General features: G+C 52.5%; 1 protein-coding gene across 2 annotated transcripts; it reads right to left on the bottom strand.

Annotated features, from left to right (window-relative positions):
* Positions 1-178: 178 nt before the first annotated feature.
* Positions 179-22,112, bottom strand: morc2 (MORC family CW-type zinc finger 2). Of its 2 annotated transcripts, none has more exons than XM_030369884.1 (28): positions 21,884-22,112; positions 21,221-21,436; positions 20,586-20,639; positions 20,463-20,497; positions 20,003-20,071; positions 18,806-18,896; positions 18,148-18,256; positions 17,533-17,692; positions 15,330-15,441; positions 14,890-15,015; positions 14,492-14,571; positions 14,209-14,291; positions 13,713-13,798; positions 12,177-12,317; positions 11,652-11,806; positions 11,397-11,525; positions 10,833-10,938; positions 10,186-10,318; positions 9,930-10,016; positions 7,350-7,592; positions 6,287-6,523; positions 5,587-5,685; positions 5,264-5,321; positions 4,541-4,679; positions 4,097-4,264; positions 3,485-3,578; positions 2,723-2,911; positions 179-1,161 (listed from the first exon to the last, which is right to left on the bottom strand). In XM_030369884.1, exons 2-28 carry the CDS (start codon positions 21,286-21,288, stop codon positions 1,093-1,095), a joined length of 3,120 nt encoding a protein of 1,039 aa, XP_030225744.1. In that variant the 5' UTR covers positions 21,289-21,436; positions 21,884-22,112; the 3' UTR covers positions 179-1,092. The 2 variants fall into 2 exon arrangements, with proteins under 2 accessions (XP_030225744.1, XP_030225746.1); XM_030369886.1 differs by having other exon boundaries at positions 21,857-22,069.
* Positions 22,113-22,114: the final 2 nt, after the last annotated feature.

Here is a 22,114-nt window from a genome sequence, read left to right as displayed (position 1 = left end):
CCGGGAAGGCGGTCAAAGGTCTACGCAGGGACCGAGTAGGGGGGGGAGCCCGGGGCCCCGCCCATAAACCTTTTAGTGTTGAATAAGGATGTCTAACTAAAAATAATGATGACTTGCATTTGGGATACAACTTTTATAAAGAATCATTTACATGTTTACAAAGGACAGGAGCGCTATGTGGGCGATGAACCAGGTTTATTATTTAATGTAAAGAGTTTTCAAAAAGACTGAAAACACATGCAGCGCCTAATAAAACATTTTTCATGACTTTAAAAATCAGACTGAGAGAAGAACTTGGGCACTGAAAGGGTGAGCAAACAGAAGAGTTCCCCAGAGAGCAACCTGGAGACAGAGACACACTGATAAAACCCAGTACAGGTCTGGTGCTCCAGGTGGCCACAAGACGACTTTAAAGGAGGGAAACTTAGTGTTTCATTACAGACTGGATCCTCTTTATTTATATATATATATATATATATATATATATATATATATATATATATATATATATATATATATATATATATATATATTTTGGCAAGTCAGATGATCCTTAATTGGTTGAAGATCAAACAGATATTGTGATTAATGTTGAAACCCAAGCCTCTGAACACAAGACAACTCTCAGAACCAACGAGCAGGAGCCAACGATTCAAACGTTAACAAACATATGTGGATATAAAAGTAGGGGAACACAAACCCCTGTTACCGTGGAGACGTCCCCACAGGACCGCACAGACCCCGCCCACAACGGAAAGTCAAATAAAAAGAACCATGGAGGCTGAAACCATCAAGAACCGGCGGAGAGCGGAGAGCGAAATGAAAGGAGCGCCGATGCAGACGTTTATACGGTCCTGAGGGCCCCTCTCTGGTGAGGGCCCCTCTCTGATGGGCTGAGGGCCCCTCTCTGGGGGGCTGAGGGCCCCTCTCTGATGAGGGCCCCTCTCTGGGGGGCTGAGGGCCCCTCTCTGGGGGGCTGGGGGCCCCTCTCTGGTGGGCTGAGGGCCCCTCTCTGGTGGGCTGAGGGCCCCTCTCTGGTGGGCTGAGGGCCCCCAGGAGAACCAAAGCTAGAGTCTTTAGGGGGCGGCGGCCTCAGTCCCCCCTGTTGAGCAGGTCCTCTATGTAGGCGTCCAGCTCATCGTCTGTGTTGATGTCGATGTCCTGGAGGAGGCGGAGGAATCAGTTAGAGAGGAGTTTACCTTTTAGTTCACCTTAAACAATCAGTTAGAGAGCAGTTTACCTTTTAGTTCACCTTAAACAATCAGTTAGAGAGCAGTTTACCTTTTAGTTCACCTGAAACAATCAGTTAGAGAGGAGTTTACCTTTTAGTTCACCTTAAACAATCAGTTAGAGAGGAGTTTACCTTTTAGTTCACCTTAAACAATCAGTTAGAGAGCACTTTACCTTTTAGTTCACCTTAAACAATCAGTTAGAGAGGAGTTTACCTTTTAGTTCACCTGAAACAATCAGTTAGAGAGGAGTTTACCTTTTAGTTCACCTTAAACAATCAGTTAGAGAGCAGTTTACCTTTTAGTTCACCTTAAACAATCAGTTAGAGAGCAGTTTACCTTTTAGTTCACCTTAAACAATCAGTTAGAGAGCAGTTTACCTTTTAGTTCACCTTAAACAATAAGTTAGACAGCAGTTTACCTTTTAGTTCACCTTAAACAATCAGTTAGAAAGCACTTTACCTTTTAGTTCACCTTAAACAATCAGTTAGAGAGCAGTTTACCTTTTAGTTCACCTTAAACAATCAGTTAGAGAGGAGTTTACCTTTTAGTTCACCTTAAACAATCAGTTAGAGAGCAGTTTACCTTTTAGTTCACCTTAAACAATCAGTTAGAGAGCAGTTTACCTTTTAGTTCACCTTAAACAATCAGTTTGAGAGCAGTTTACCTTTTAGTTCACCTTAAACAATAAGTTAGACAGCAGTTTACCTTTTAGTTCACCTTAAACAATCAGTTAGAAAGCACTTTACCTTTTAGTTCACCTTAAACAATCAGTTAGAGAGCAGTTTACCTTTTAGTTCACCTTAAACAATCAGTTAGAGAGGAGTTTACCTTTTAGTTCACCTTAAACAATCAGTTAGAGAGCAGTTTACCTTTTAGTTCACCTTAAACAATCAGTTAGAGAGCAGTTTACCTTTTAGTTCACCTTAAACAATCAGTTTGAGAGCAGTTTACCTTTTAGTTCACCTTAAACAATAAGTTAGAGAGCAGTTTACCTTTTAGTTCATGTTAAACAATCATTTAGAGAGCAGTTTACCTTTTAGTTCACCTTAAACAATCAGTTAGAGAGCAGCTTACGTTTTAGTTCACCTTAAACAATCAGTTAGAGAGCAGTTTACGTTTTAGTTCCTGTTAAAGGTACTGCTACTACAAGGTTAAAGGTCAAACATACTTTTTACTGGGAGAATGGTTCGGCTTCAAAGGGATTCTTGGTATTTTACAGTTCATCTATACTATTAATGTTCGTGAGTTTTACAAAAAGACAATTCATCCATCCATACAGATCATTATAAGGATGTAGAAATGGTTTTAAACTATTTTTGTTTATTTTGATTCCATCTACCAATAAACGGTTTTGTTTGTCATTCTTCCAGCAGCCACTTGGGGCTCCGCCCCTTCAGGCTCCTCCCTCCCCCCTCAGGCTCCTCCCCCCTCAGGCTCCTCCCCCCCGTCTCCCAGAGGTGCCCCCCCTCCCCTCTGAGCCCAGACTTTACCTCTTGCACTTTCTGCAGCAGAGAGACGATGTTGGCCCTCAGCTTCTGCAGCTTCTCGTCCGCCTCCTTGAGTTTGGTCTCGGCGTTGCTGCTCTTCTCCTCCACAGCCTTGGCTTTGGCGTCCGCCCGGCTCTGGTACGAGTTACACAGCGACTGCAGGCCCAGCTCGTACTGCTGGAAATACTCCTTCTGCAGGCAGAGGATGGGGTCAGGGGGGCCGGGCCACTAGAGTACGGAGAGTAGTAACAGTGGTGGTAACAGTGGTGGTAACAGTGGTGGTAACAGTGGTGGTAACAGTGGTGGTAACAGTGGTAGTAACAGTGGTAGTAACAGTGGTGGTAACAGTGGTGGTAACAGTGGTGGTAACAGTGGTATTAACAGTGGTAGTAACAGTGGTAGTAACAGTGGTAGTAGTAGCAGCAGTAGTAACAGTAGTAGTATAGTAGCAGTAGAAGTACGGTAGCGGTAGTAGTGATAACAGTAGAAGTATAGCAGGAGTAGTGGTAGGAACAGTAGTGTAGTAGCCGTCATGGTAGTAGTAGTACACAAATGGATACATTTTAATAAGAGTAAATAACAGGAAAAAATAAATTAACTATACCATTACTAATCCACAATCTGACCATCAGTCTTAGTAAGACTGCTAGTCTTAAAATCTGACTAGTCCCCCACTAGTTCTACTGGGGGACTAGTCAGGTGGTTCGGGGGGCGTCCTGAGATCAGAGCCTGAGGACCAAGATGGCGGCCGGGGGCGGAGCTCACCAGAGGGAACGCCACCAGTTCCTCCGCCGTCATACCGTTCACATCGTCCTTAGGGATCCGGAAATCAGGAGGGAAGAAGTAACGCAACATCGTCCTGCAGAGAGGGAGAGAGAGACAGACAGAGACAGACAGTGAGAGAGGAGACAGAGAGAGTGAACACAGACAGAGAGAGAGAGAGAGAGACAGAGACAGACAGACAGCTAGAGGAGACAGAGAGAGTGAACACAGAGACAGAGAGAGACAGAGAGGAGACAGAGGGGAGACAGAGGGGAGACAGAGAGGAGACAGAGACAGACAGACAGCTAGAGGAGACAGAGAGAGTGAACACAGAGACAGAGAGAGAGAGAGACAGAGAGGAGACAGAGGGGAGTCAGAGAGAGAGAGAGAGAGAGACAGAGAGAGAGAGAGAGAGAGAGACAGAGAGTGACCTAGAGAGACAGAGACAGAGAGAGTGAGAGAGAGAGAACACAGAGACAGGGCGAGAGAGCGAGAGAGAGGAGACAGAGAGAGAGAGAGCCCAAGGATACCAAAACAGCCCTCATCACTTGGACCGTCCCTCCTCTCCCTCTCTGAACCCCAGCCCAGCGTTGCCATGACGCCCCGGATGCTGACCTCATCATGGAGACCATGCTGCCGGTGACCTCGCGGCTGGTCCCCGGCTGGGTGGTGTCGGGCTCCATGCGGGCGGGGCCCTTCTCCGCCTCCTGCTGGGTGTCGGGCGTCTGGGAGACGGGCGACGCCGGCCGCATTAACCGCACGTCCTCCCCCCCCTTAAACACCCTACACACACACACACACACACACACACACACACACACACAGTATGATCATAACAGGTATAACATGTACTCATTCATCCACAGGTTATGTTGATGAACGATGGTTTCTGTAGTGCTTGACTTATTTATGGGTCCCATCATGACCTCGAGTGGCCTGGACGCCTACTGAAGCGTATTTAATCGTCTCTGTGTTCTTCTGTAGTTCTCTAAAACTCTGTGGGTGTGTCTCTGAGGGCCAGACCAGCAACAGGAGCAGGAACCAGGAGCAGGATCTCACCAGCGGTCTTTGGGCGTGGATCTCGGGACGTAGTCGAACTTGACCTTCCAGCGGACGCTCTTCTTGTTCACCTCCACTGCCACCACCTTCCCCGTGAACCACTCCATGTTCACCCGCACCTCCACCTGCATGCCCTTGTCTGCAGGGACACAGAGCATCAGTCTCTGCTCCCCAGAACCTGACCCGCTCTTCAGTGTGTTCTTAAGAACCTGAACCCTTCATCAGTCTCTGCTCTCCAGAACCTGATCCGCTCTTCAGTGTGTTCTTAAGAACCTGAACCGTTCATCAGTCTCTGCTCTCCAGAACCTGACCCGCTCTTCAGTGTGTTCTTAAGAACCTGAACCGTTCATCAGTCTGTGATTGAGAACCTGAAGGTCCTCTTTTAAGAACCGTTCAGCATATTCATAAGAACTTGGTCTCCTTAGTAAGAACCGTTCATGAGTCTGTTTTTATGAACCTGAACCATTCATCAGTCTCTGCTATTATTAACTGTCTACCGTTTTCTAATATAAAATAGCATGTTTTTAATCTCTCCTTCTACAGACAATGTGGTTGAAGACGGACAAGTTACGTATTTTCTACCAAATTGGGAAAATCCCGATTCCCCTCCTGTTCTGCTGAAACTTGAGTTTGTGAATGTGTGAGTGTGCTCTCTGATATCAGGAACACCTGACCAGGGGGCCGGCTCCCCTTCAACGTTTCAGCCATCTTCCTCCTGCTCACCTTTCAGAGGGTTTTTACTCTCCCCGTCAGAGTCCCGCTCCGCTGCCTTCTCCGCTACCTGCAGGAACAGAGGAACGCTTCAGAAACCACCAGAAGGACAGAGTCTTCTTCACCAGCAGACACAGAGGGGGAGGAAGACTAGCGGGTCAACGAGGAAGGGGAGAAGCTAACTGAGTTCATGAGAAGGGGAAGAAAGAGGACTCCACGACGACATGCAGAAGAGGGAGAGAGGGGGAGCAGAGAGGGACAGCCACCGAGGGAGAACCAGAGGAACGGTGAAGCTCATCAGTCTGTCTACAGGGGGGGGGGGGGGGGGGTTCTACCTTTGTCGGGTCGGTTTTGGGGGCGGGGGCGTCGGAGGGGGCTTGGCGGCCAATGGGAGTGGTCGCTCCCTTCTTCTCAGGCGGGGCGGTGGTGGGGACCTGCAACGTCAACAGAGGAGCTCCTGAATCCAGCGCTCGGTCAGGGGGACGGAGCCGAGGCCTCAGCAGGGTACGAGCTACAACCAGGAGAACAACTAGGACCACGACCACACCTACAGCTACAGCAGACACACTGACTGGTTCAGGGGACAGAGCCGAGGCCTCAGCAGGGTACGAGCTACAACCAGGAGAACAACTAGGACCACGACCACACCTACAGCAGACACACTGACTGGTTCAGGGGACAGAGCCGAGGCCTCAGCAGGGTACGAGCTACAACCAGGAGAACAACTAGGACCACGACCACACCTACAGCAGACACACTGACTGGTTCAGGGGACAGAGCAGAGCAGAGGCCTCAGCAGGGTGTGAGCTACAACCAGAAGAACAACTAGGACCACGACCACACCTACAACTACAGCAGACACACCGACTGGTTCTCTGACCTCAATATGTTGAAGGATGCCTCACTGCTAGATAAGGTCCTGAACCAAAGCGAGGCATTGTGGGTAACGGGTGTTGGACCGTGGGCAGAAGGCTCAGAGGGTCAACCTCTCGGTGTCTCCGAGACCTTCCGTCTAGACACGAGGAGGAGTCGTACCTCGGCTGCCTTGCTTCGTTTGGGAGGCAGGAGCTTGGCCACCGCCTTCCCTCTCTGGACCAGCGCCGCGGCCATCTTGGACTTCTTGTTCTGAGGTCGTTCCTCTTCGCTCTCCTCATCGCTTTCTGCCTCCTCCTCTTCCTCCTCCTCCTCCTCCTCCTCCTCACTGTCCTCCTGCACGATGATTCTCTTACGTTGGTTGGCCGCTGGTTTGGTGGGTGAGGCTTTGGCTGGCGTCTGGGGAGGAAGTGACACGCCTGGATCAACATCACCCTGAGGGAGCGCTGACTGGACGAGTAACCACGGAGACGGTGTCAACACTGACAGCACTGGACTCTACTGGTGGGGTCTTACTGGTGGGGTCTTACTGGTGGGGTCTTACTGGTGGGGTCTTACTGGTGGGTCTTACTGGTGGGGTCTTACTGGCGGGGTCTTACTGGCGGGGTCTTACTGGTGGGTCTTACTGGCGGGGTCTTACTGGCGGGGTCTTACTGGCGGGTCTTACTGGTGGGGTCTTACTGGTGGGGTCACCTGGTGGGGTCTTACTGGTGGGGTCACCTGGTGGGGTCACCTGGTGGGTCTTACTGGTGGGGTCACCTGGTGGGGTCACCTGGTGGGGTCTTACTGGCGGGGTCTTACTGGCGGGGTCTTACTGGCGGGGTCTTACTGGCGGGGTCTTACTGGTGGGTCTTACTGGTGGGGTCTTACTGGTGGGGTCTTACTGGTGGGGTCTTACTGGTGGGTCTTACTGGCGGGGTCTTACTGGCGGGGTCTTACTGGCGGGTCACCTGGTGGGGTCACCTGGTGGGGTCACCTGGTGGGGTCACCTGGTGGCGTCACCTGGTGGCGTCACCTGGTGGCGTCACCTGGTGGCGTCACCTGGTGGCGTCACCTGGTGGCGTCACCTGGTGGCGTCACCTGGTGGGGTCACCTGGTGGGGTCACCTGGTGGGGTCACCTGGTGGGGTCACCTGGTGGGGTCACCTGGTGGCGTCACCTGGTGGGGTCACCTGGTGGGGTCTTACTGGTGGGGTCACCTGGTGGGGTCACCTGGTCAGACTTACCCGTGTGCTGCGTGCGGGCGGGGCTGCTTTGGCGGGGGCTTTGGCGGCGGGCGTGGCCGGCCGGCCGGCGGCCCGGCCCCTGGGCGGGTCGGGCGCGAGGGCCGGTGGCGGCGGGGGGCCGGCGGTCCGGGCGGCGCGGGGGGGGGTGGCGCGGGGCGGGGGCACGCTGGGGGCGTTCTTGAGGTGGGACGGGAGGGGCGGCGAGCGCGGCCGCGAGGTGGACCTCTCCGAGGACCGGGTGGCCTGGGGGGGGGGGGGGGGGGGGGGGGCATTAGTACAGAACCACAGAGAGCCCCCCCCTAGGGGGGCAGCTGGGACACACACCAGCTCAACAATGACAGGAACACTTTGTTTCAGACTCAGGTCCATCAGTATCTCTAAGGTCCGTCTATCACCGAACCCTTCAGCCGGTGCACCCTCAGCCTGGAGGGGCAGCGATCACAGCTCAGAGTGCACCCTCAGCCTGGAGGGGCAGCGATCACAGCTCAGAGTGGACCCTCAGCCTGGAGGGGCAGCGATCACAGCTCAGAGTGGACCCTCAGCCTGGAGGGGCAGCGATCACAGCTCAGAGTGGACCCTCAGCCTGGAGGGGCAGCGATCACAGCTCAGAGTGGACCCTCAGCCTGGAGGGGCAGCGATCACAGCTCAGAGTGCACCCTCAGCCTGGAGGGGCAGCGATCACAGCTCAGAGTGCACCCTCAGCCTGGAGGGGCAGCGATCACAGCTCAGAGTGCACCCTCAGCCTGGAGGGGCAGCGATCACAGCTCAGAGTGGACCCTCAGCCTGGAGGGGCAGCGATCACAGCTCAGAGTGGACCCTCAGCCTGGAGGGGCAGCGATCACAGCTCAGAGTGGACCCTCAGCCTGGAGGGGCAGCGATCACAGCTCAGAGTGGACCCTCAGCCTGGAGGGGCAGCGATCACAGCTCAGAGTGGACCCTCAGCCTGGAGGGGCAGCGATCACAGCTCAGAGTGGACCCTCAGCCTGGAGGGGCAGCGATCACAGCTCAGAGTGCACCCTCAGCCTGGAGGGGCAGCGATCACAGCTCAGAGTGCACCCTCAGCCTGGAGGGGCAGCGATCACAGCTCAGAGTGGACCCTCAGCCTGGAGGGGCAGCGATCACAGCTCAGAGTGGACCCTCAGCCTGGAGGGGCAGCGATCACAGCTCAGAGTGCACCCTCAGCCTGGAGGGGCAGCGATCACAGCTCAGAGTGGACCCTCAGCCTGGAGGGGCAGCGATCACAGCTCAGAGTGCACCCTCAGCCTGGAGGGGCAGCGATCACAGCTCAGAGTGGACCCTCAGCCTGGAGGGGCAGCGATCACAGCTCAGAGTGCACCCTCAGCCTGGAGGGGCAGCGATCACAGCTCAGAGTGCACCCTCAGCCTGGAGGGGCAGCGATCACAGCTCAGAGTGGACCCTCAGCCTGGAGGGGCAGCGATCACAGCTCAGAGTGGACCCTCAGCCTGGAGGGGCAGCGATCACAGCTCAGAGTGCACCCTCAGCCTGGAGGGGCAGCGATCACAGCTCAGAGTGGACCCTCAGCCTGGAGGGGCAGCGATCACAGCTCAGAGTGCACCCTCAGCCTGGAGGGGCAGCGATCACAGCTCAGAGTGGACCCTCAGCCTGGAGGGGCAGCGATCACAGCTCAGAGTGGACCCTCAGCCTGGAGGGGCAGCGATCACAGCTCAGAGTGGACCCTCAGCCTGGAGGGGCAGCGATCACAGCTCAGAGTGGACCCTCAGCCTGGAGGGGCAGCGATCACAGCTCAGAGTGGACCCTCAGCCTGGAGGGGCAGCGATCACAGCTCAGAGTGGACCCTCAGCCTGGAGGGGCAGCGATCACAGCTCAGAGTGCACCCTCAGCCTGGAGGGGCAGCGATCACAGCTCAGAGTGGACCCTCAGCCTGGAGGGGCAGCGATCACAGCTCAGAGTGGGATGTAAGGACCACAGTGATACCAATCCCAGCTTCCTCCCACCGTTTCAGACATTTAAACATCCGATTTCTTAAAAGTGCATGAAATGCAAAGCCAAATAATGAACTAGATCCCCCTTGACTCTAGGATGTGGTGGTCTTTATTGTTGTTCTGTAGGGTCGGCTTAGCTCAGGAGGTGGAGCGGGTTGACTGGTAACCTGACGGTTGCTGGTTCGATCCCCGGCTCCTCCTAGCTGAGTGTGGAGGTGTCCCTGAGCGAGACGCCTCACCCTGACTGCTCCTGACCAGCCGGCTGTCCCCCTGCCTGGTCGACTCCGCCGTCGGTGTGTGAAGGCGTGGGTGAACCGTTGTTAATTCGCTTTGGATGAAAGCGACGGCTCAATGCCCTAAATGTAATGTATTCTGTGGTCACACGGCGACGGAGCCCAGAGAGGAGGCGTACCTGAGCGGAGCCCTGAGAGGAGGCGTACCTGAGCGGAGCCCTGAGAGGAGGCGTACCTGAGCGGAGCCCTGAGAGGAGGCGTACCTGAGCGGAGCCCTGAGGGGAGCCCTGAGGGGAGCCCTGAGAGGAGCCCTGAGAGGAGGCGTAAATGAGCGGAGCCCTGAGAGGAGGCGTACCTGAGCGGAGCCCTGAGAGGAGGCGTACCTGAGCGGAGCCCTGGGCGCTGGGCCTCATGCTGACGTCCAGGGGCAGCCTCTTCACGTCTGCAGACGATTTGATGGTGCCGGTTTTCTGGGGGGCGAGAGACGACTCGTTAACCGGTTGCTAACTTACCTTATTCATTCGTTCTGGTCGTGTTTATTACAACATGACCAGAACAAAACATGAGCTTAAAATAAAGAATGACCATCTGAATAACACACACACACACACACACGGGGGGGGGGGGGGGGGTTCACACCTGCAGTGCCTCTAGTTTCTCCTGCTGTGCTCTGATCTTGTCTGTGATTTCTTTCTGCTTGTCTTCTGCGCTCTGCTTGTCCTTCTTCAGAACTCCACAGGGCAGGTTCTGTTTCTGCTCTGGAGCGTCGCACCTGCGCCCGGAGGAAGAACACAAGAAGAGGTCGTTACCAGGACTATAAAGGAGTCCAGGCTGATGATCCAGTGCCCAGGTCTAGGGTTCTCTAGTCCACTGATGATCCTGCAGAGGTCTGGACCCGTGGTTCTCCAGGGGTCCAGCCTCTGGCCATCTCCTGTAACCGTCAGCACCGCCCCTGAACACCCCACAAACACTGGGCTGGAGGGGTTCCTGCGGCTCTTCACTGGGGGTTAACTAGCTTGTATAGAATGCTCGTCGTGTTTTGATTGGATGCTGTGGCTGTCGTCCACTGGTTGGTGGCTGTGGATCGAAGCGTCTGCTGAGTGACTCTGTGTTAATAGGGAACAGACTGATGAACGGTTCTTAAGAACAGAGACAGATGAACGGTTCTTACTAAGGGGACCTTCAGGTTCTTAAGAACAAAAGACATGAGAATGTAAGTGGTACCACTCGCTGAGCACCGGGTGAGCCATGTAGTACAGGTGTGTGGGGGTTGGGGTGACTGGTACCTGTCCTGGCTGCTGTCGGGGTTCATCAGACACATCCAGCTATCGGGGTAGCGTTTGTCCACAGCGTCCATCTGGAAGGGCAGCGTCCTCCACTTCAAGCACTTATCTGGAGGACACAAGACGAGACAACCCTCAGCACAGATCCCTTCACGCATCGCCTCACCTCAAGACCCCAGGGCCGTAAAGAGAGGGCAGAACACCTCTACCTCAAGAAATGGCCCCCACTATTAAGACAAGTCTCATTTCACACCTCGGAGATTGACAGGAAAACAAATTGCTCCGATTTATCAGGGAAGAGATGCTCTGATTGGTCAGAAATCAATAAATAATCTCAACCTAGTGTGGTAGAATGTGTGCGGGAGCGGGAGGGGTCATACATTTTGGTGTACAGTGTAGAGGGGGTCTTGTACGACACTGCAGTGTGTGTGTGTGTGTGTGTGTGTGTGTGTGTGTGTGTGTGTGTGTGTGTGTGTGTGTGTGTGTGTGTGTGTGTGTGTGTGTGTGTGTGTGTGTGTGTGTGTGTGTGTGTGTGTGCGCGCGCGTGCGCGCGTGCGTGTCCCCTACCACACTGGATGGTGAGCGGTATCTCCATGGCCCGGCGTCTCTTGTATCTCTGCTCAGGGGAGGGCGGGGAAGACCAGTTGGCCGACAGGTAACCAAACTCATCCCAGAACTTCACGATGCCCTTCTGAGCTGTAAGGGTACAACCACACTGGCTCAATCTTTGTCAACAATCTCCAATGAATTTAAAACAGTGCCTGTGTGTTCGTGTGCGTGTGTGTGTGTGCGTGTGGCAGTAAACAGAGGACCATAACTGACCGATGTTGGTGTCCTTCCAGTACTGGGCGAGGTGCTCCCCCATGGACTTCAGGAGGTGGCGGTACTCCTTGGCGTCGGCGAAGTCCTGCTTGTTGTGCGTGGGCTCCAACACCAGGTAGGGAACATCTACCACCCCCACCACGCCCCCACAGGCCCTAAACACACACACACAGGGTACTGCACGTGTTGGGTTTGGTGGAGGACCAGAGCGGGGCTGTCACTGTGTTCTGATACCAGAGAGCGCTTCATGTGCATGTTGGGGATAAAGGCCGTCTGCAAAATAAAGTCAGTTTCTGCGAAATCAACGACATCATGTGTTGAGAATCCGGCCTCTCCATTGGTCAAGTACGATAAAGTATCCGCAGCTGGCCCCGCCCACTGGCCCCGCCCACATCTGAATAAGAGTCCCATCTTATATCAGTACCTGGCAGAACACAGAGGTTCCCCTTCAGCCTGTCTGGGGGTGGGGGGGGGTCAGAGGTCAGAGGTCGGGGGGGGGGGGGGGGGGGGGGTCACACCACTCACATGCCGCCCTCCAGCTGTGGGCCGGTCTTCTCGTACATCTTGATGAGCCGGGAGCAGTTGTAGACGAACATGCCGTCGAGGTCGCGGTGCTCGATGTTCACCCCGAAGATGAAGCTCAGCTCCTTTGGCTCCTTCAGTGCTCTGCAGGGGGGGGGGGGGGGGGGCAAAACTTATATCAGCAAAACTTATATCAAAAAATATAATATATAATAAAATAATAGATAATAAAAATTGTCAGCATCATGTCATTTATGATAATTATATAGATACACATACATACACAGTGTTGGGGTACTCAAAAAAAGTAATCTGTTACTTATTACTAGTTACTTCTGTAAATTGTAATGAGATTACTTTACTAGTTACTGCATTTGAAAAGTAACCCTAACATCACTTAGTGTTTATTGTATAAATCTATACAAAATAGCATATAAAATCATATGAAAGAACAATATCCCTGTCTGCACAAAGAAATGCCTCACTATAGAATCCACAAACAACAGGATAAAGTAGGCTATGGTGAGGTCAATCAGTAGCAACACACAAGTTTCAAAACACAGGCTTTGGGAAACATGAGAACAAAAATTAAGTGGTCAATGACAAATATAAAAAGGTCACTTTATCCCATAAAGCAAAACAGAAATGCAGTTAAGCGGTGCTGACACATGCTGTTACTGTATGTGGTCCAACGGCTGAATGAACCTGATCTATTTAGCAAGCTATGACATCGTAAGTGTGTCTTCCTCTCACCCTCTTGCAGGCAAGAGCAGCCGTCTCAAGTTTTAAAGTAATGCTGTCTATCCAGTGCACCGTCATTCCTAAGTAACTTTTGTTGTTGGCGGACCAAATGTCTGTGTTGGTGGACACATGATCCAGGGAGGACTCGGAAATTATTTTGAGCTTCGATTCCATTTCGGTATGACACTTAATGGGAAAAAGTTTTCCTGTCGGATGTTGGCTTGCGAATCCCGGTCACTTTATCTAGTATTTTTCTATATCTGGGCGATTCAGTAGTCGACAGGGGAAGCATGTCTTCTACAATGAACCTGGCAACCAGCCTGTCTTTCTGTGTCACCTGCTTCTGCGCTCCAACCCTTGAACACTCCTTCGCACAAGCAGCTACGTCACTCAAATCGATCGCTATGGCAACGTGTCGAGGCAAGCAGGCGCTGCAGTCACACAGGCAGCACGCATGCGCGCACCACAACGGATCAGAACTTTACACGGCTCGGGTAACGCAGGAAAGCACGTTACTATAGTCTAGTAAAGTAGTGCACTAGTTACCGATATTTTAAATGTAATGCGTTACCCCCCCCCCAAACACTGTGTGTGTGTGTGTGTATATATATATATATATATATATATATATATATATATATATATATATATATATATATATATATATAGCATTCATAAGGTCTGTTTTTGTATCATCCGGCTTCCATTCAATCCATACTGCAATACTCCAACTATTATTTTGAAAGCTCGATGATGAGGACTAACTCCTTCTCAGATGAATAGGATTCATGAGCTCACTTCTGCTTGCTCTCCTGCATCTTCCTCTTCATGTCTGCGTCCCTCCTCATCATCATGGCCGCGTCCTGGGCTTTCCTCAGCACCGTCTGGGGAAGAGGACGACATTCTTAAGGGCTGATTATGCTCCCACGTTCACGCAACGCACGGGGGTTACGGACCCCTTACGCCCTCGTGGACCCTCCTTGCGTCCAACGCAAGGGCCGGACGTGCGCCTCCCAAAAATCGTAACCTTCTGTCGAGGCGACCCAGCAGCGAGCTCTGTGATTGGTCCGCTTACCAAAACCCGACGCACAACAATAAAGGTTCACGGCTGCGTGGAGGCGTCTGCGTGGTCGTTGCGTTGCGGGAACGTGGGACATAATCAGCCCTTTACTTCAATGTCTGACCTGTACTTTCTACTGGGACATCCCAAGGTTCCAGCCTTGGGTAAGTAAGGACCCATCTCATCTTAACAAATGGCCGTAACTAAAAACTGATTTCTCTGGTGGTTCATTACCCGGGATTCTTTTGACAGGTCGTCTCCGGTCTTTGCCTCCAATGCCAAGCGCTTACTCTCGGCCTCGCGGGCCTTCTCCTCCGCTGGGAAAAACACAAACAACTTCCTGTCAGACTAAGGGGGGGGGGGGGGGGGGGGGGGAGAGGAGAGAGGAGACAAAGGGAAAGAGAAAAAGAACGAGCAGACAAAGACAGAGAATAGGCGGAGAGAGGAGGCGGGGTCCGGCTCGCTCAAGGCCATGACATGCTGGCGTTTGGTTGGTCAGAGTCAGGCCGTGACTCACCGATCTTTGCGAGATGCTCAGCCTTCTTCACTTCCTGCTCCGCCCGCGTCTTGAAGCGTGTCGAGGAATACTTGTAGGACCTGTTAGTGGAACAAGAGGCGGGCCCGTCGTAGGCGAGACATTGACACGTTATTGAGGAGACGCTTCTATCCAGAGTGCCTTCGGTGAAGACGAGAGCAGCTTCAGGGATAGGGCTTTTATGGTTTTGATAGTCGTAGTGGCAACATGAGATCAGATATCAGAAACCTTTCCTAGACCCAACAACTATTTCTTGATTTCAAAGGGGTTTAAATTGGGTCCAAGACCGCCGGTGCTGATAATCATCAATTCTAAAACAAAATACATCCATAGAAACATTGAGGCAAAGTGGTGACATCAGGGTACTTGGCTGAGCGTACCGGGGTTTGTACAGGCAGCAGGAGAGCCTCTTGGTCCGGACCTTGTGTCCCTGGATGAAGATCCTCATGCGGGGGTCGATGTACAGGACCGCCGCGTACGCTCGGAACGACCGCTTCTCCGGCTTCCTGTCGGGGGAGGAAGGAGCCGTTAGTTATGGAGGGGCGGGAGGGCGGGGGGGAGGGGCCTGGTCAGCTGTGAGGGGGGAGAGGGGCGGGGGAGGGGCGGGAGGGCGGGGGGCGGGGCCTGGTGAGCTGTGAGGGGGGAGAGGGGGGCGTGGTCAGCTGTGAGGGGGGAGGGGGCGGGGGGAGGGGTGTGGTCAGCTGTGAGGGGGGAGGGGGGGGAGAGGGGCGTGGTCAGCTGTGAGGGGGGAGGGGGACGGGGGGAGGGGTGCGGTGTCTCTCTCTAAGAGTGGGGGGGGGGCAGCGAGGGGAGCACTCACACGCCCTCCACTGGCGTGGCGGCCATCAGGATGTCCTGGTGGTCCGACTCCACGTCCAGCTCCGGCTCTCGGGTGTCCATCAGCTTCAGGTTGTAGATGATCACCAGAGTGCCTGATCAGAGTGGGTCACGTTAGGCCACCCCCTGTAACCTCTGACCTCCAGGGGGCCAGCAGCACCCCTAGAGCTACAGGAACACAGCTTCCCAGGGATCATTAGGTCATTCGGTGATTAATGGCCGACATAACGAAGAATGAACTACGTAAGGTGAGTGAGTGTATGTCGTTAGAAAATCAGTGATGACCTTAAACTAATTGCAGAATAGATGGAATATGGTGAATGGACTGCCTTTACTCTTCTAACCATTAGCCACTCAAAGCACTTCACAATACTGCCCAACATTCAACCCTTTAGACACACAGAGAGGACTCCCTCCCACTAGAGAGAGAGGACTCCCTCCCCACTAGAGAGAGAGGACTCCCCCCCCACTAGAGAGAGAGGACTCCCTCCCCACTAGAGAGAGAGGACTCCCCCCCACTAGAGAGAGAGGACTCCCCCCCACTAGAGAGGACTCCCTCCCCACCAGAGAGAGAGGACTCCCTCCCCACTAGAGAGAGAGGACTCCCTCCCCACTAGAGAGAGAGGACTCCCTCCCCACTAGAGAGAGAGGACTCCCTCCCCCACTAGAGAGAGAGGACTCCCTCCCCACCAGAGAGAGAGGACTCCCTCCCCACTAGAGAGAGAGGACTCCCCCCCCACTAGAGAGGGAGGACTCCCTCCCCACTTGAGAGAGAGGACTCCCTCCCCACCAGAGAGAGGACTCCCTCCCCACTAGAGAGAGAGGACTCCCTCCCCACTAGAGAGAGAGAGGACTCCCTCCCCACTAGAGAGAGAGGACTCCCCCCCCACTAGAGAGAGAGGACTCCCTCCCCACTAGAGAGAGAGGACTCCCTCCCCACCAGAGAGAGGGGACTCCCTCCCCACTAGAGAGAGAGGACTCCCTCCCCACTAGAGAGAGAGGACTCCCTCCCCACTAGAGAGAGAGGACTCCCTCCCCACTAGAGAGAGAGGACTCCCTCCCCACTAGAGAGAGAGGACTCCCTCCCCACTAGAGAGAGAGGACTCCCTCCCCACTAGAGAGAGGACTCCCTCCCCACTAGAGAGAGAGGACTCCCTCCCCACTAGAGAGAGAGGACTCCCTCCCCACTAGAGAGAGAGGACTCCCTCCCCACTAGAGAGAGAGGACTCCCTCCCCACCAGAGAGGACTCCCTCCCCCACCAGAGAGAGGACTCCCTCCCCACTACAGAGACTCCCTCCCCACTACAGAGACTCCCTCCCCACTACAGAGACTCCCTCCGCACTACAGAGACTCCCTCCCCACTACAGAGACTCCCTCCCCACTACAGAGACTCCCTCCCCACTAGAGAGGACTCCCTCCCCACTAGAGAGAGGACTCCCTCCCCACTACAGAGACTCCCTCCCCACTAGAGAGAGAGGACTCCCTCCCCACTAGAGAGAGAGAGGACTCCCTCCCCACTAGAGAGAGAGGACTCCCTCCCCACTAGAGAGAGAGGACTCCCTCCCCACTAGAGAGAGGGGACTCCCTCCCCACCAGAGAGAGGGGACTCCCTCCCCACTAGAGAGAGAGGACTCCCTCCCCACTAGAGAGAGAGGACTCCCTCCCCACTAGAGAGAGAGGACTCCCTCCCCACTAGAGAGAGAGGACTCCCTCCCCACTAGAGAGAGAGGACTCCCTCCCCACTAGAGAGAGAGGACTCCCTCCCCACCAGAGAGAGGACTCCCTCCCCACTAGAGAGAGGACTCCCTCCCCACTAGAGAGAGAGGACTCCCTCCCCACTAGAGAGAGGGGACTCCCTCCCCACTTGAGAGAGAGGACTCCCTCCCCACTAGAGAGAGAGGACTCCCTCCCCACTAGAGAGGACTCCCTCCCCCACCAGAGAGAGGACTCCCTCCCCACTACAGAGACTCCCTCCCCACTACAGAGACTCCCTCCCCACTACAGAGACTCCCTCCCCACTACAGAGACTCCCTCCCCACTACAGAGACTCCCTCCCCACTAGAGAGGACTCCCTCCCCACTAGAGAGAGGACTCCCTCCCCACTACAGAGACTCCCTCCCCACTAGAGAGAGAGGACTCCCTCCCCACTAGAGAGGACTCCCTCCCCACCAGAGAGAGGACTCACCACTGCTGCTGTCGATCTTGGCGAACTGCTCCATGAGCTGCTGCTGGTTCTTGAAGGGGGAGTACTTGTAGATGAGCTCCGTCTCGATGGCGTACTTCTCGGGGTCGGAGGTCAGGGGCTGCTTGGTGGTCAGGTCCCAGGTGGGCAGCGGGACGATGACCTGGGGACGGAGGGCTCGACGTCAGCGCGCCGGTAGCGTTGCTGCTGGCTCTACATAATCCCATAGTCTGGCTCCGTATGAACCTTCCTCCAGCGCTCCCTGCCACGTACGTACTCACGGCGAGCGTTGGTCAGTCCGATACATTCAGACGACTCCACTGGAGGAAGTTCAATGAAGAACGTGTGCTCATGGAATATGTGCCATTATTAAAATGTAATGCCAACCTATTTAGCTTTCCTTTATATTTCATTTTCCCTACAGGATGTTATTTACTCAAGAACAACTGATTCCATAAAAAGCACAAAGTTAAATGATTAGAAAAATAAAAGACTCATTTCTCCAGCCAGGCCCAACTTTTGTCATGGGATAAGGAGAGCAACGGAAAACCACATCCTAAGCCCCGAGTGCAGCAGGCCATTCAACCGTGACCCCTGACCCCTGACCCCGACCCTGACCTCGTCTAGCCCCTCCTCCTCGTGGAAGGTCCTGGACAGGAAGAGGCAGGACAGCGTGTTCTCCTTCTTGGTGAACAAGATGAAGTCCTTCCCGATCCGCATGGAGCCGCTGAGCAGACAGACAGGGGGGTCAACGTCTCGGAATATAGAAAATACATCAACAGGACACATATCCACCATAAACAGGTCACATATCCACCATCAACAGGTCACATATCCACCATAAACAGGTCACATATCCACCGTCAACAGGTCACATATCCACCATCAACAGGTCACATATCCACCGTCAACAGGTCACATATCCACCGTCAACAGGTCACAGATCAACCATAAACAGGTCACATATCCACCATAAACAGGTCACATATCCACCATCAACAGGTCACATATCCACCGTCAACAGGTCACAGATCAACCATAAACAGGTCACAACTCTTATATGGAAAAAGGAAAATCAAACCTACAAGCTTATATAAAAGACACATGTATCATAAACAGTGTATAAAGGCACATATACATCTTAAACCTTGTATAAAGACACAACCACATCATCCACAGAGCATAAAGACACATATACATCATCAACAGAGCATAAAGACACATCATAAACAGTATATAAATCATTCAGTGTAAGTGTAAATATGAGCAGACTTACGATTTGAGTCCATTTCCATACTGGCCGATCTGGCTGGACTCAGACGAGCGTTTACTGGACTTTCCAAACTGAATCACGTGGGTGGCCTCGTCTGACAGGGAGAGCAGGGTGAGTTACGATACGCTTCACCACAGTACCGCTTTGTAGAGATAAAAACTCTGCACGCATAGAATACATATAGAAACAATATGTAGGATAACGTACAGCCGACCGGCCGTTAGTGAGACATAAACCCAGGGTTTATTACCCACTGATTACACGGCTATTGAGTAAATCAGTCAAACATTTGACCAAAGATTTAATACAACCATTATTATTTTTTTAATGATGATTGCTTCCTCATCAAACATAGTGGGGGGGGGGAGGGGGGGGTGAGGCTGCACAGCTGTTGTACAACAGGTTGAACCAGCCACCACCAGACACATTCAGAGAGCTCTGCTCCATGGCAGCATGGTATAACGCGACGGAGTGTGGCACATATCATACTCAACATCACTCATTATGAACGCTTATACACAACAACACTGCTAAAAAAGTATCACAGGGTTAACTAGAACTTGGAATTGGTGCATGAAACCAAAAAAGACAACCATCAAATAAGCCGTCTTTTCACTGGGTAGCCCCGCCCATTCTGCCGGCGAGTCTGGAGAAGAGCAACACATTTCTTTCTGCATCCGATACATTTTTGCGGGAGCCAACCACCAAGCTGGCTTTTCCCCCTGTCACGCTATTGGCTGGTTTAACACAATGACGACAGGGTAGCGACGGCAAGCAGCCAGTAGGCCCATTGACCACGCCTCTTGTGCTGAAGGAAATGACAGCAGCTTCCCCAGAACAAGCTCAATCTATGATTGAGCTTGGCAATAGCCAGGTTAACCTAACCTGGCAATAGCCAGGTTAGTCTTTAGCACCCCACCCCCCCCGCATCCTATTCTGGAGGAGCCCAGAAAAGAAACCTTGTGGCGTGAATCGCGGACATTGTTAAAGCCCCCATTTCAATGTTTCCTCATGAATAAAACAGACTGTTTGAGACATCTAAATTGACAGATTTTGATGGTTGCCTTAAAGTTTACATTGGCGTCAGGCTGATGGATTACATTTGTTGTTTCGTTTTTACATTAATTTCACGTTGAAAAATAAAAAAAGCAAAACCAGACTACACCAAGTCCAGAATTAGATGGGGGGGGTTTGACTCACTGGGGTCCATTCCGGTGCCATCGTCAAGAAAACACAGCATGTAGCCCCCCCGTAGCTCTGGTCGGTTTTCTGTTGGCCAAAAAGGAAGTTAGGCTTTGTCTTAAAGCCATACACACACACACACACACACACACACACACACACACACACACACACACACACACACACACACACACACACACACACACACACACACACACACACACACACACAGTGTAGAAGTGTTTCCTGTGTGACATTTAGAAAGCCCTTCGATATGTGGTCTGTACTTTTCATACTACCACTAATTCAATTAAATGAATACATAAACCTGAATCCTTAGGATAATCCTCTTTAATGTAATGTTGCAGCATTTTACCTTTCAGCCACACTTTTGGTTGAGAACTGATTGTTCTCAGTGTGGACACATTTGTCTGCTGACTACATCCTGTTAGAGTAACTCATGCATTCAGACTTGTACCTGTGTAGATGTCTATCCGGGTAGCGTTTGCATCTCTGTGAAAACAAACACAAAACACGATGAGGGCGGGTCTTAATGTGGCATTAGCGCACGTGGCAGCATCACATGACCCGGGGTCCATACCTGGAGTTGTCAACGAGTTCGGCCAACGCGCCGAACAAGAACTCGTGGGTCGTCCTGGAACACAAGAAGACACGGATAGCCTGGTCAAAGACCTCTCTGGAACCAATCACAGCTCAGAGATACAACTCTAAATCAAGTGTGTGTGCGTGTGTGTGTTGACTAAAATGATTTTGTTTACTGAACATGAAGTTCAGATTAATAATCAACATGTCAACATGACATGTTGATGTTTTACAAAATGCTACACAACTTTTACTTTGCACTCATTAGAGGTATGTTTGCCTGGGAAGTACAGTGAAAAATAAAGTTATTTTAAACATGTATGCAAATGTGAAACTCTTTAATGCTTTGGATTTATTATCATATGTCGAGAATCTATTACACAATAACAGAGACATAAACAAACCCATACTCTGAGACCGATTATTTGCGGCTGAGTGACAACTTATTCTGTGTTCAGTAGGAATACATGTAATTTTTGTATAAAATATAAACACAACAATTAAAGTTGATGCAAGTTAACTAAAATGTTAAGTTTTCGCTGCAACCTACAAGACAGACTTTGAAGAGATTGCAGTGACATGTCATCACTCACTAGTGACCAACCTGTGGCGCTTCTTCATTAAAATACTCACGAGTTTGTGTGCAGGTATTCAAAGGTGAGCTGAGCCCTGTTGAGGCTGCTGTAGCTGTGGTAGGCCATGGCGCCCGCAGCCTCCGGTCCTGGGCTCCAACGGAATCCGGTCCTCCGACAGGCTCCGGTCCTGGGCTCCCACGGCGGTCAGGGTCCTGGGCCTCAGCGGTCTACTGGTCACTTCCTCCCCGCGAAGCCCTAATCACCAGCCCTCATCCTTCAGAAACACAAGTTAGGTTTATCAGCACACTGTCATCCAATACATTGTTGCATACTCTTAACTGTTGAATAAAATCCTAAACTACACCCAAAATAGATTCCCTTCACTTAAACACAACTTTAACTCAATCTTTCTAGCAATGTGTGAAGCTTTTAAAGGGTCACGTTGGACCCCAGTTTGGTGTACACCACCGGCAGTACCACCATGTCGTGGGGCTGCTGTTGGAGCCCCCCGGTCCGAGTACACACTCGGCAGGGCTGGTGGGGGGCGGATGATGCAACAACACCACAACAGTTTATAGCATCATGTTTATGCCCCTAAACTCTATGCCCCCCTATGCAGCCAGCAGCCCCCTCGTAGGGCCAGTGCACCGCTAGCTAGCTAGGAAGCTACACACTGCTACATGCTACATGCTACCTGCGACATTCCAGGAGCTTCACTAACTTTGGAAATCTTGTGAAGGAGGCCGATTGTGTGCGAGTATCTTCTGCGAGAAATTAAATCCCAGTAGCGTCCGTTTCGAATCCGAAAAACATGCGTCGTTGACGACAGGCCGTCGAAATGCAGCCGTCGCTCGATACTTCGGTCCGCACTCCCAGCAGCAGCGACCTGGGCATGCGCAGAGGAGAGCTCCACCGCAGGGAGATTTACCATCCGCCTCCTCTGGACCCACGT

This window comes from Gadus morhua, chromosome 11 (assembly GCF_902167405.1).
Source record: "Gadus morhua chromosome 11, gadMor3.0, whole genome shotgun sequence".
NCBI classification, from domain to species: domain Eukaryota; kingdom Metazoa; phylum Chordata; class Actinopteri; order Gadiformes; family Gadidae; genus Gadus; species Gadus morhua.
The sequence above is the reverse complement of the archived record's forward strand: the minus strand, read 5'-3'. Positions and strand labels throughout refer to the sequence as shown.